Genomic DNA, 11,386 nt, shown 5'->3' with positions numbered 1-11,386 from the left:
ACGCTGAAATCACAAAACCTTTAGGCCCATAAAACCGTCGCGCGCCATTGGCAACAGCTGCCCGGCTGGACAGTGGGCCTGCACGCACACCCTGCATGGGGATAAGCCCCTTTTGCTGCCCTGTGTCCCTCTTTTCTGTGACCTAGCCAGGCACCCAAATCCATTCCTGCATTCCTGTCTCCAGACTGACCTGCCCCACTGCCCTGATGCTAACGGCTGGGCTTGGCCGCCATCCCCCCAGCAAGGACTGGACACCCTGGGCAAGGGCAGTGCAGCTAGGGATTTCATCGCTGCCCCTGTGAGGGGCACTCAGCCAGGAGGAGACGTTGACCCCCAAAGCATTCATGGTGAGGAGCGGGCCCTTCTTCTGGTCCCTCATTCCCAGGAGGGTGCAGGTGGTAGACCTGCTGGCTAGCATCAGCCCCACGGCTGTCTCGGGGGGCAGCGGGACCAGCCAAGCCAGGGGACGGCTTCATCCTCCGGGCCTAAGCCCACTTTGGGGTTGAACGAGCAATTAGCTGTGCCAAATTAAGCCGCCGCTCCGGGGCTGCGCAGCGGCCGGCCCTGCGGAGGACGGAGGAGGGCGGGCAGGTGGGAACCAAAGAGCGGCGGAACGGTCGGGCGGCGCTCGGGGAGGCTGCCGGGAGGGCCGGGGCGGGCGCCGGCTGCTGAGGAATGGCGCTGCTGCGGGTGCTGGAGCTTTACAGCGGCATCGGGGGGATGCACCAGGCCCTGAAAGGTACTGGCCAGCGGCCGCTGCCAGCGCGTCCCTCGGTGCTCGCTGCCGCCGCAGCCCCGCGGTGCGCCCCCCGCCCGCCTTGGAGGGCGCCATTTTCTCGATGGGACCCCCGACCCCTGAGGGGAGGATGTGGATGGCGCCATCTTCTCGGTGGGGCGGGCTAAGATGGCCCCTGTACTCCCGCAGCCCCTTACCCAGCCCGACGGGTCACCTGCCTTCGCCGTCTTGCACAAGCACTGTATGGACGGAGGCCGTGGGGTGGGAGGCCGGCCTCGGCCCCTCGTCCCAAGCGCCGGAGCACAACCTCCCCCTCTGCAGGGGCAGGAAAGTGACCTTGTGGCGGTGGGGTTGGTGCAGGCTCACAACCCTGCTGTTAGGGGCTGTGTGTGGGTGAGTGATAAGGGGAATTGGTAACTGGGTTTTGGCTAGTGATGTGTTTGCGTTAGGGGTCTGGCGCTGTATAATGAGCAGTGCCCGAAAGTGTTCGTGGACAGCTGGGTGGCACCAGGTACCCAGGAGCACATTGGGATGGAAATTGGGCATCTATGTGCCGCCTTTGGCCGAGGCGGCTGCTCCTGGGAAGGCCATGATCTTGTGTTCATTGATAAGTGCTCTGTGTTCTGCTGGCGCACCTCTGCTGCAATCGGGATCATGGAGATGCAGAGCATGATACTCAAATTAGCCAGGGTATCCTATAGGCAAGCACATGAACTTGGTTTTTGTGGCACATACTTAGGTGAATAGCTGATGCATGATGCAACATGAGCCTGAGCATATGAGGTTGATATATATGTATCTCATTATATATATATAAAACATTTTATAAATATGAAAACTGAATAAGGCATTTGAACTGATGCAGAGAGTTCCTGCTAGACCATGTGCCCAAGTGAGATTTTGATCTGGTACAAGGAACCCTGGAGCTCAATTTGTTGAATTGTTAAAAGCATGGCCTGGGTGGCATTTAGCAAATCCTGTAGACTTTCCCCAAAGAAAAAAATTGAGCTGGGGCTATTGATTTCCTTTCTAAAGTACCCTGGGCCTTGTTACTTCAAAGTCCAGGTTTCAACACACATTTGTATAATTTATGAGAATCACCATAATAACTTTAATTGTAACTACAAAACTTCAAATATTTCAGCCTTCATAGGCATTAGCAGCCCTTCTATTATACCTTACAACAGAGAGCATTGTCATGAAAACATCAGGTGAAAACTCATCTCGTTATTTTTCCAGGGAGCTGTGTAAAATTAAAAGGTTGTGCTTACAGAGTAGAATCTGCTTAGCATAATTTATTTACTTGAAACATGCATTTGGCAGTCTGGCTTTTTTTCTACTATCTAATTTTTGACTGAATTTGTGTACATGTTTTATATACTTATAGTATATAAAAATACACAACATGGTGTCCTGCTTTGTCTGGGATAGAATCACAGCCCAGGCAGGCCATTAGCAGGCTCAAGACACCCAGGGCAGCTGACCTGAGTGAGCTGCAGGTATAGCCAGTTCCATAATGTCATGGTCATTGTAAAGGGGGAAGGTTGGCTGGGGAAGGGGGGTCCTGCTGGGGTTGTTCCTCTTTCTTTCCTCCTCTTTCCTTCTTTCCTCCTCTTTCCTTCTTTCCTCCTCTTTCCTTCTTTCCTCCTCTTTCCTTCTTTCCTCCTCTTTCCTTCTTTCCTCCTCTTTCCTTCTTTCCTCCTCTTTCCTTCTTTCCTCCTCTTTCCTTCTTTCCTCCTCCCAAAGACTGTGATGGCCAGATGCTCTAGGCTGAGTATAACTTTGTTTTGCTGTTTCATTAAATCTGTCTTTGCTTCACCCTTTGGATCTCCTCTCCTTTCACAATTCCCCTTCTCAACTGGGGAGGGGTCATTGAGTGATAGAATAACTGCTATAGTTCAGCCTCTGGTATGGGCTAAATGTAGATACATGCTAAAATAGGTACCTACACTGTTACTGTAAATAATCCTAATCATGTGTTGTAAGGCTGTGTCTTCCTTATTTATAAAGTCATTCTTAGACTATTAAGAGCAAAATATGTCTTTATATGGAACTGTAGATTTTTGAGGTTTTGTGGAATAAAAAGAAGGTGTTCTACATTGTATGTAGTGTATATAGCTGTAACCCTGCTTTTCTAGTAGTCTTGTTTTTGGAGTGATGGGGAACTGTCTATGTGTTATAGACAGTTTCCGTAGAAAGCGGACTGGTTCCTGAAACTTAGCCTACACGATGGTCTGTCACTCAGCTGTTCGTCATGTGTTGGTGTGTGTGTATGTATGTGATAAATCTTCACTGAATATTATTTAGCTATGTTCTTAACATAATAATAGGTGTCTTGTGGGTGTTTGGTAATATGCTGCAATCGTTAATAAACTGTAATGCCCGATGCAGTATCCTGTGGATGGCCGTCTAAGAAGGGTGGGCATATTGAGAATGCAGCCTTAGAAGTTTATCAGAATATTGTAAATGTGTATCCAAAAGATACACTGATTGAGTGATGCCCCAGTGGATGATTACTGTGCATATGAAGGCTTGAGATATATCACCTGTATATATTGTGTAGTTTGGAGGATGAAGGAATTAACTAAAACCCTTGTATTATTTCCTGAGAGGGTAAATCTATTTCCAAGCTTACTGTTTCTGAACACAACTGTGTCAGTGCATGTTGCAATTTCTGTTCGTCTGGCCTTACACTTGACAGAAGAAATTGCCGTTAAGTATGAATAGTGAGACTGAGATTCTTCTGTAGTGGTACTAGCCAAAGCAGATGAAGAGAGAGGTGTGTATAAGAGGAGACCTAAATTACTGGTGTAAATGATGGTGTAAATATGACCCTAGATAGTACGAAGTGGTTAAATACCAATTGAAATTTGCAAGGCAGATAGATACAGTGCTATTTGATTACAGTTGGGATAACTTTTTTTTTTTTTAAATGTGGGTGCTTATTTTTCTGGGAAGCATATGAGAACTCTGCCCATAGGCATTGTGTTGTCTTAGGAAAAGTCCAGACCGTACACCTCTAGATGAAAATCTTGGTTTGAGTGTTGTTAAAGGTAATAATCGGGCAATTTGAATAAAAAGGGTCCTATGCAATTTGCACTGAATTAAGTATTTAATGACAGGTCATTACATAGAACTGGTTTTGATGAGTTGTATTGCCTTCAGGAATACTGCTATAGTCAGGCATTTTGATCCTTTCTGCTGTTTTTTGAAGTCTGTTAGACGTCTGGATTCAGTTTTCTTATACAGTTTATAAAGGAACAAAGTTAAGTCAAGGGGGATTTATGTGTTTACTTTTCTGTGGAAATCAAACCGAAAAAAGTGAATGTTCCCCTGTGAGTGCATTAATGATAGGGTTTTCTATGTTTTAGGCCTATATGTGTGCATGAAACGATGCTATTTGAAAATGTCTCCAATACAATTTTTGGGTATCATTTAGCAAATGGCAGATTGTTTGGCATCTTCCAGTTAAGTCAAGTATGGAAATATTAGAAGGGTGGGGTTTTTTTCCATATGAACATGAAGCTTGAAGGAAAGCCCTCCATTTCACCAGTGCCTTCATAAACCAGATACACGAGAGATGAAGATTATGTATAGTACTTTTATTTTCTTGTTATGGTTTTTAATGAATCTCTGCAGTCAAGAAAAATAACAGGAACATGTAGAAAAGAGAGCAAGCATGGAAGGCTTCAGTGGCAGCACCCCAGGAAAGCTACTTGTTCTATGAAAGGGATTCTGCAGCTCTGGCAAATTCTAGCTCTCTTGGCTCCTGGCTGTGTTACGTAGTCAGTTTTGTGGCCAGTAGTGTTTAGCAGAGCTGGTCCAACTTTTTACTTTTCTGTGAATTTGTCAGTGTTTTCAACGGACAAATAGGTATTTTCTAGGAAATCTGACACTGCCTTTTCTACCTTGAAGCCCTTTTTAGCTGTGATCTTTCATAAACTTACATTTAGGATAGCATATACTTGAGCTTGCAGGATGAGGATGTTCATGATTTTGGCAGGTGTTGTTAAAGTAGAATCCATTTGGCACCAAGCAGTATGCAATTGGTTTTGAGATTGTGCTTGCCTACAGTAAGAAGTAATTGAATTTTAATAAATTCAAGGAAGTTGTCTCTGTTAACACTACGTAGAAGATATTAGTACATAATGACATAGTTGAATCGGGTTCTTTTTAACAGTGAAAAGAAGGCTGTTCACGACTTCAGATTTCAGTCCAAAACTGAAAAATTTAGGTCTTGGGGATTGTCTAGCTCTGTGTTTCAACCATAGATAATTCAGCGTATGCAGAATTTCTAGCTTTAGATTTTGACCGCTTTATAATAATATTTTAAGTTTAACAGCAAAGACATGCAAAAAGATGTAATGTAGAAAGTTGAGATTGGTTAAAGTCAGAAGGCATTGAGTCTGTTCATACTCACACTCTTGAAAGACTGAGGCAGCTCAGAGATGGGAGTACGTGTCTTCCTTCTCCCCGCCCTGTGCTCCAGACTTCACAATATTTGTAAATGTTGATGTTTAGTTTGTATATGTCTAAACCTATGTTACTCTATATATGCGTGTGTGTGTGTGAATGTATTCTTTATATGTAAAGTGCAGGGTTTCTGCAGTGGAAAACAAAAGTGTTTTATTTTTAGAAAATCTATGGCTACAAATTAATTTCCTTAGCAACTTTCCGTCAAACAAACAGCCTGCTCTTCCTCATTTCCAAACAAAAACTTAAACTGGCTTATTAATTTAGGCAATTTTCCAATGAAAAGTGGGTTCCAGGTCTCTGCCACAAGCATTTGTAATATGGCAGGTTGCTGAAAGAAGTCTCCATGCATAAAACATCTTTTAAAAAAATACTGTAATTTTGCAGTGATGAAGTTGGTGATATTTTTGCTCTGCAGTTATCTTCCAATTTTACAGAGTGAGGATTTGAGTCTCTCTTACTCTGTCATCTCTGTTTATTATTTTATTATCTCAGTGAATTCCACAGCATAATAAACTGGTATGTGTAATTAAGCTGAACATAGCTATATCAGAAGGAGAGGCAAAGGAGACCAAACTGGCAAGCAGCTTTAGGATTCAGCATGATGCAAAACAAAAAATATTGCCAGTTTGAGCAAGTTTTTACACCTAAACTCATCTTGATGTAATGCTTCTCTAAAATATAGCCCTTTGTAGCACAGGATGGTGCCAGCTGTGCTATAATGTAAATTTGCATAGTTGATACGGCTGAACATGAACAAATCCTGTACAAATAGAGCAGTGAAGAAAGTTGCTAAGTATCCTGTGGGAAACGAGTATCAGGTTTACTGATAGCTGTGTTGACTGTAGCTGTGGGCAGTTCAGCCTAATCATTTCAGCCAAGAGCTGACAACTCAGAAATGAAATCTTTGCTACCAGTTTTAAAAGGAAACAGGACTGACAAAGCATGTGACTAATCTTCCCTTTTCCATCTGTTTCCATATATCTGTTAGAAAAGATAATTGTTCTGGCTCTGATTTTCCAATGCACCGAGATCGGCCAGGCTCTGCCCTTGGTGTAACACCATGTATTTCATGTGCTTTGCTGACATTGATGATTCTATTACAAAAGTACAGTGGTGAATATAAACAGATCTATGTTAATTTTAAGGTCTGCTAGAAATGCATGACAAAGGAATTGATTCTGAAGTGGAAAAGGACAGATTTAATGTCAGAATTTTTATTTTCAGGGTTTGTTTTTTCAATCGGAAGCTGATGCACATATCTTGTCTTCCTTTGTTTCAGATGCTGCACCTTCCAATCACTACAGCAGCATCCCTTTCATTCGAGTGACTACTATGTAGCTGAAATGGCTTGTAAGCATTGTGTGTACAATGAAATAGAGAATTGGGACCCTGAGTTTGATTGCTGCCTTTTTGGGCAGTTTAAGTAGCAGTTGAAGAGTTTCTGCTATGTGGATCCTAGCAATTTTAAGACTCAAGTGCAAAATCAGTCCTTTCCTAGTAGGATGATACAAATGTGAGTTCACCTGCTTTCAGCCAAGAGAGACTGTTACAGTCTAATCTGCCTAAAAATAAGCCGTAACACCTCCCTTAGTAATTTCCCCATCATGTCTGCGACTTCCTTTTGAGCTACAACATTGTTTTCAGAAATGACAAGTCTCGATTCAAAAACTGTGGTGTTGAGGAATATTGCAAATCAAGTATTCCAGCAGCTACTTAGTTTCACTTAGAAACCATGTATTATTTTTTAGTTAGTCTGCATAAAATTAAATTGTTTTCTGCACAGTTATAATTTTCTTAAATAGCTGCGTTTTGAAAATTGGACATACTTGATTGGAAAAAAGTCTCCAGAGCTGTGTCTGTTTCTGCGTTGAAGTTCTGCTGTATATTTTGGGGAGTTGATTTAACATCTCACCAGGTCAACAGTTCAGGGGCATTTTCATGTTCTTGAGTTGCTTTTGTGCTTTTTGTCAGTGGGGATAGTTAAACACGGTCTTGATTCTGTTCATTATTTTTATTTTTTTTATTAGATTCTGCTTTCCGTCTTTTCTATGGTACATTCCTGCAGTCATTTTCAGGTAATAAATATAACTGTTATAGCAAAATCGGATATCACAGTTTGACATCGAGGTTATCTAAATTTCAGGAGGAGTAGTTCTTTAAAAATGTTTCATTTTCACATTGTTTGAAGTTTACACAAGCATTTCTTTGTTAGATTGGATGTGTAAGATCTGCTGGTCTGCCTGAGCTCCTTCATGCGTTTCCAGGGTATTTCCACACAAATATGCTTAATCAGATTTAGAGGGAGTCTGTTCTGTAACAGGAACTTCCAAGTGAGCCACAGCTTTTGAGTGAAAAGGAGGAGAAGCTTTGAAAAAAATTATCAGGTCTTTGAATTGGGAAGAGAGGATGTTGGGCGGCATAGTTCAGGAAAAGTTTCTGTCCCTTTTCTGTGTGGGTTAACATCTCTGGTTTAGACTGAACAGTGCCTTGCAAGGGGATTCAATAAATTACTGTTAGCTGTGTGCTCTTTTTCAGTACTTCTAGGCATTTGGGCCTGTGAAGTCCCTTGATACAAATCCCCAGAAGTTCTTTTTCCTTGTATGTATGTAGGGGGGGACTGGACTGATGCTAGGAAAAAGGAGGAGTGTCCAAATCATGAGCTGTGAGAGAAAGCACACTGTCTGCTTTCCAATTGTCATTTTAAAACTATATGTTAATTTTAGATAATAATTTCGATTTTTTTTTTTTTTTTTTTTTCTTCTGGAGTGCCTGGAACACACAGTAAGAATCAGCTTGCCAGGGCAGCATGTTTTAAGAACTGAAAGAATAAATGAGAAGAGCAGTCTCTGAAACAGTACTTGAAGATTGTTCTGATTACTTAGGTGTTACAGCTTTGTTTTAGGAAGATAGAAGGGTTGGTTCTTGAATACTCCTGTAAGTGGAGACAGCCAGCCTGCAAAGACAACGTTCTTTTCACGCTAGGTGTCAGTGTTAACATACCTGTGCTGTAACCTCAGGTGTAGGTGTGCTGCTGTCCTCATGGGTATACCTGTGTTTAATACTTCAGTTGCATTTATGGTTGAACTGTCAAGACAGTAACTGCAAATAATGATTTGTATGCTGACCCTTGATGGGCTGCCATCTGTAAATCTTTTTCTTGTGAAACTCCTGTTCTTTTCGCCCTCTCTTGCACCAGGGAAACCCAGGAGAACCAAGTTGGTCTTTATTAAAATGTCTGCTACAATCTTTCCAATACCTGGATTTCTCTTTCATCTTGGTTTTGAATAAGATCACCTTGAAAACCTGGAAGATAGTAGATGGGTGCTAACTGCATCACTCAAAATTAGAACCACGGGGGGCATCATAGTTGTCTTTCATCCTCTCAAACTGTAAATAATTAGCTGACTAGCAGTAATTCATAAGGTGTCTCATAAGGTCATTTGTTGATGTGTTACTTAGGCATGTTATGGGACCACTCGGAGGCATGTGGCTATTGGCCTTGTTTCATTCGACTTACAAAAATTTTTTTAACTCGCCTGTGTTTCATCTGGGACTTTGTAGTGGTGACTGTAATGTGGATTTGCTGGTGGTTGAAACTGGTCTCGTATATCAGGAGGTACAGTCACTGTTTTCTGCCTGTGGCTGCAACAGTGGCCACAACCCATCTTCCTGGATAAAAAGCCTCAGTGAAGGTATTGTGGTTAGTAATAATAAATAGTGTGACGTGATGGGCAGTGGATTAAACACTGTTCTTTTTATGTCTTTAGCTTCTGCTGAACCTATTGTTCTGTTACTCTATAAGTGAACCGTTGCTTATTTACATTCTTCTTAGTGTATTTTTCTTTCAGGATTTTAGCTGTCAGTGGATTTGTGACACTGTGCTCTCTTCAATAACGCCTATAAGTGCCCAGAAGTACTTCTGTTGATATCAAGGGAAGACCAGCTGCCAAATGTTGCCCTTCAAAGCATTTGGTGTTTTGGGGACCTTGGACTCAAAGCAGGCGGCAGTTGTGTTGAAGGCCCAAGGTTTTATTGGAATATAAGCAAAAATGTTTTCCAGCCAACTTCTTAAAGTTTTATTGCAAGAGTAGGTGTAGCTGAAACATGTATTGCTGCTGGTTTTTCATAATGAGAAGTAGTATGCTTCTAAAATAACATTTTTGGTTCCTGTAGGTTGTCAGTGGCTGGAGAGGCTCAGGCAGCGGCAGGAGGGCTCGGCAGGTTGACTCAGACTGCATTGCTGTAGCTAAGGAACTTGGTGGCCACAGAGACCAGCAGAGTGCAGGTGGCAAAGTTGTAGAGATGCGCCCTGTTTGGAGTTTGAGTGTGACTGTATCTACAAATTAAGAAGTGCGCCGTTAGCTTCCATTTTTGCATATATGAGGAAGGGAAGTGTTGGAGGTACAATTGGGGACACAGTGCGTTTTTCATCTGAAGTTTTAAAGGCAACACAGAAGAGTTTGATCACGTAACTTCCCTTTTATTTTTGAGCGTAGCTGTAATGCAACTGAACAAATGGTTTTTTCACAGATTAGTAAAGAGAAGCTACAGTTTTCAAATTCTTTCTTCAATTTTAGAAAGCTGTACATCTGCCGAAGTTGTTGCCGCTGTTGATGTGAACACTCTTGCCAATGAAGTTTATAAGCACAACTTCCCCAGCACACCATTGTGGGCAAAGACAATTGAGGTAACAAATGTCTTTTTTTACTCGTCTGGCATTTGTAGAAGTAAGTTGTTTTCACTAGCCTGATTAGTAACAAGAGAGACAAAAAGATTTTACCTTTTGTTGTTATGAATATAGCAGTTTTACAGTAACTTTGATTTCTTGTGCTATGGTTGCTTGTTGAAGCTAAAGGGATACTCATGCTGTAGTCCCTTCCTGAAGGTCTCAACTACTGCGTCAAGAAAGGTTATGCGAATGTCAAGAGGAGAGGAATGGTTACCACCAATAAAGGAATGTAAAAAATTGTATTTTTGGGTTAAAAAAATATTTTCATGTATTTTGAAAGAATTTAATTAAATTACTGGGAGGCATGCCTTTGTTTTGTAGTTATAGTTGAGTTCGGTAAAACACAAGAAAACATACTGGATGGGACCGTTTTGCATTTTTTTGTGGGCTCAATAGAACAAACATTTTAGGAATTCTGTCCCTTTTCCAAACTATTTGAAGAAGAACTAGGTAAAATTGGATTCTGTTTTAATAACTGAGGGCCAAACTAGACATGTAGTTTGCCAGGATTTAGTTAAGTTGCTGTATCCTTCTTAATCTTCTTTTACAGTTTTACAGCATGACAGTAAAAGATACTGAATTTGCTTAAGTAAGACTTAAATAGGTGGCTAAAGGTTAAATGCTTATTCAGTGCTTGACAGTAACAGGATAAATGATAGCTTACAGTTTTATATGGGAAAGGAACAAGAATGCTTATGTCTCCTTGCAGTAGATAAGAGCAGATTACAGTCAGTAAAGTGTAATTCTTTACATTTATTGGAAAAAAAACCCAACAGCTTTTGTCTAGTTTCTGTGGGCAGTTACATTACACTTGCTATATAGATAGCCCTCAAAATATGTAAGGCAGCAATTTTTTTGTCCAACTCATAGTTGCTTGATGACTATCCTTCTTCTCTTTGCCCCTTAATATGTTGTCCTTGTGTTGGTTAAGATTTAGTCTAGAAGAACTTCTACCTGTGTAGTTAATTCATGCCACAGACCTAATTCTTCTCTGAACAGAAAGATTTTTGCAGAGTAGAGCTTTCAGCCATGCCATACCTTTGAGGGATTTTTACTGGGCAAAAACTAGAACAAAGTAAACTTAGGAGCTCACTACCAACACATCCTGTAAAGAGTTAAAACCCACAGTTTGGACCTGTAAAAATGACCATGCTAACATTTGAGCTACTTTTCTGTTCAGGTGTTTTGTGTTTTGAGACAATCTAATATTTTTTTCACCTGTTTTGAATATGTTAATACTTTTTGATGTACAGAGACTTCGTATCTGAATAATGATACTTTATTTGGAGGAGGGATGAGGAGAAATAACTAGTCAGTATTTTGATGTGATCTGCTGAAAGAACCACTGCGCACCTCTTCTGAAAGAATGAGTGGGTAAAAACCTCAGGATTATGTATAGATGTTAACGTCATTAGTGTGTTTGATTAATTTTCGAAGCGCTTAAT

At 41.3% G+C, this 11,386-nt stretch overlaps 1 protein-coding gene across 4 annotated transcripts in view; it reads left to right on the top strand.

The window, feature by feature from the left end:
• Window positions 1-674: 674 nt before the first annotated feature.
• Window positions 675-11,386, top strand: part of TRDMT1 (tRNA aspartic acid methyltransferase 1) — a 29,342-nt gene continuing 18,630 nt past the window's right edge. For 2 of the 4 annotated variants that reach the window (XM_086466577.1, XM_086466576.1), the window contains exons 1-2: window positions 675-739; window positions 9,790-9,899. In XM_086466577.1, coding sequence (XP_086322703.1) covers window positions 676-739; window positions 9,790-9,899 — 174 coding nt within the window. In that variant the 5' untranslated portion in view covers window position 675. Of the gene's footprint in view, window positions 740-7,260; window positions 7,288-9,789; window positions 9,900-11,386 lie in introns of those variants that run through there. The other 2 variants (XM_086466579.1, XM_086466578.1) reach the window with 2 other exon arrangements.

The sequence above is a fragment of the Leptosomus discolor genome, chromosome 6, assembly GCF_034619465.1.
Source record: "Leptosomus discolor isolate bLepDis1 chromosome 6, bLepDis1.hap2, whole genome shotgun sequence".
Lineage (NCBI taxonomy): Eukaryota > Metazoa > Chordata > Aves > Leptosomiformes > Leptosomidae > Leptosomus > Leptosomus discolor.
This window is presented reverse-complemented; position numbering and strand designations above follow the sequence as displayed.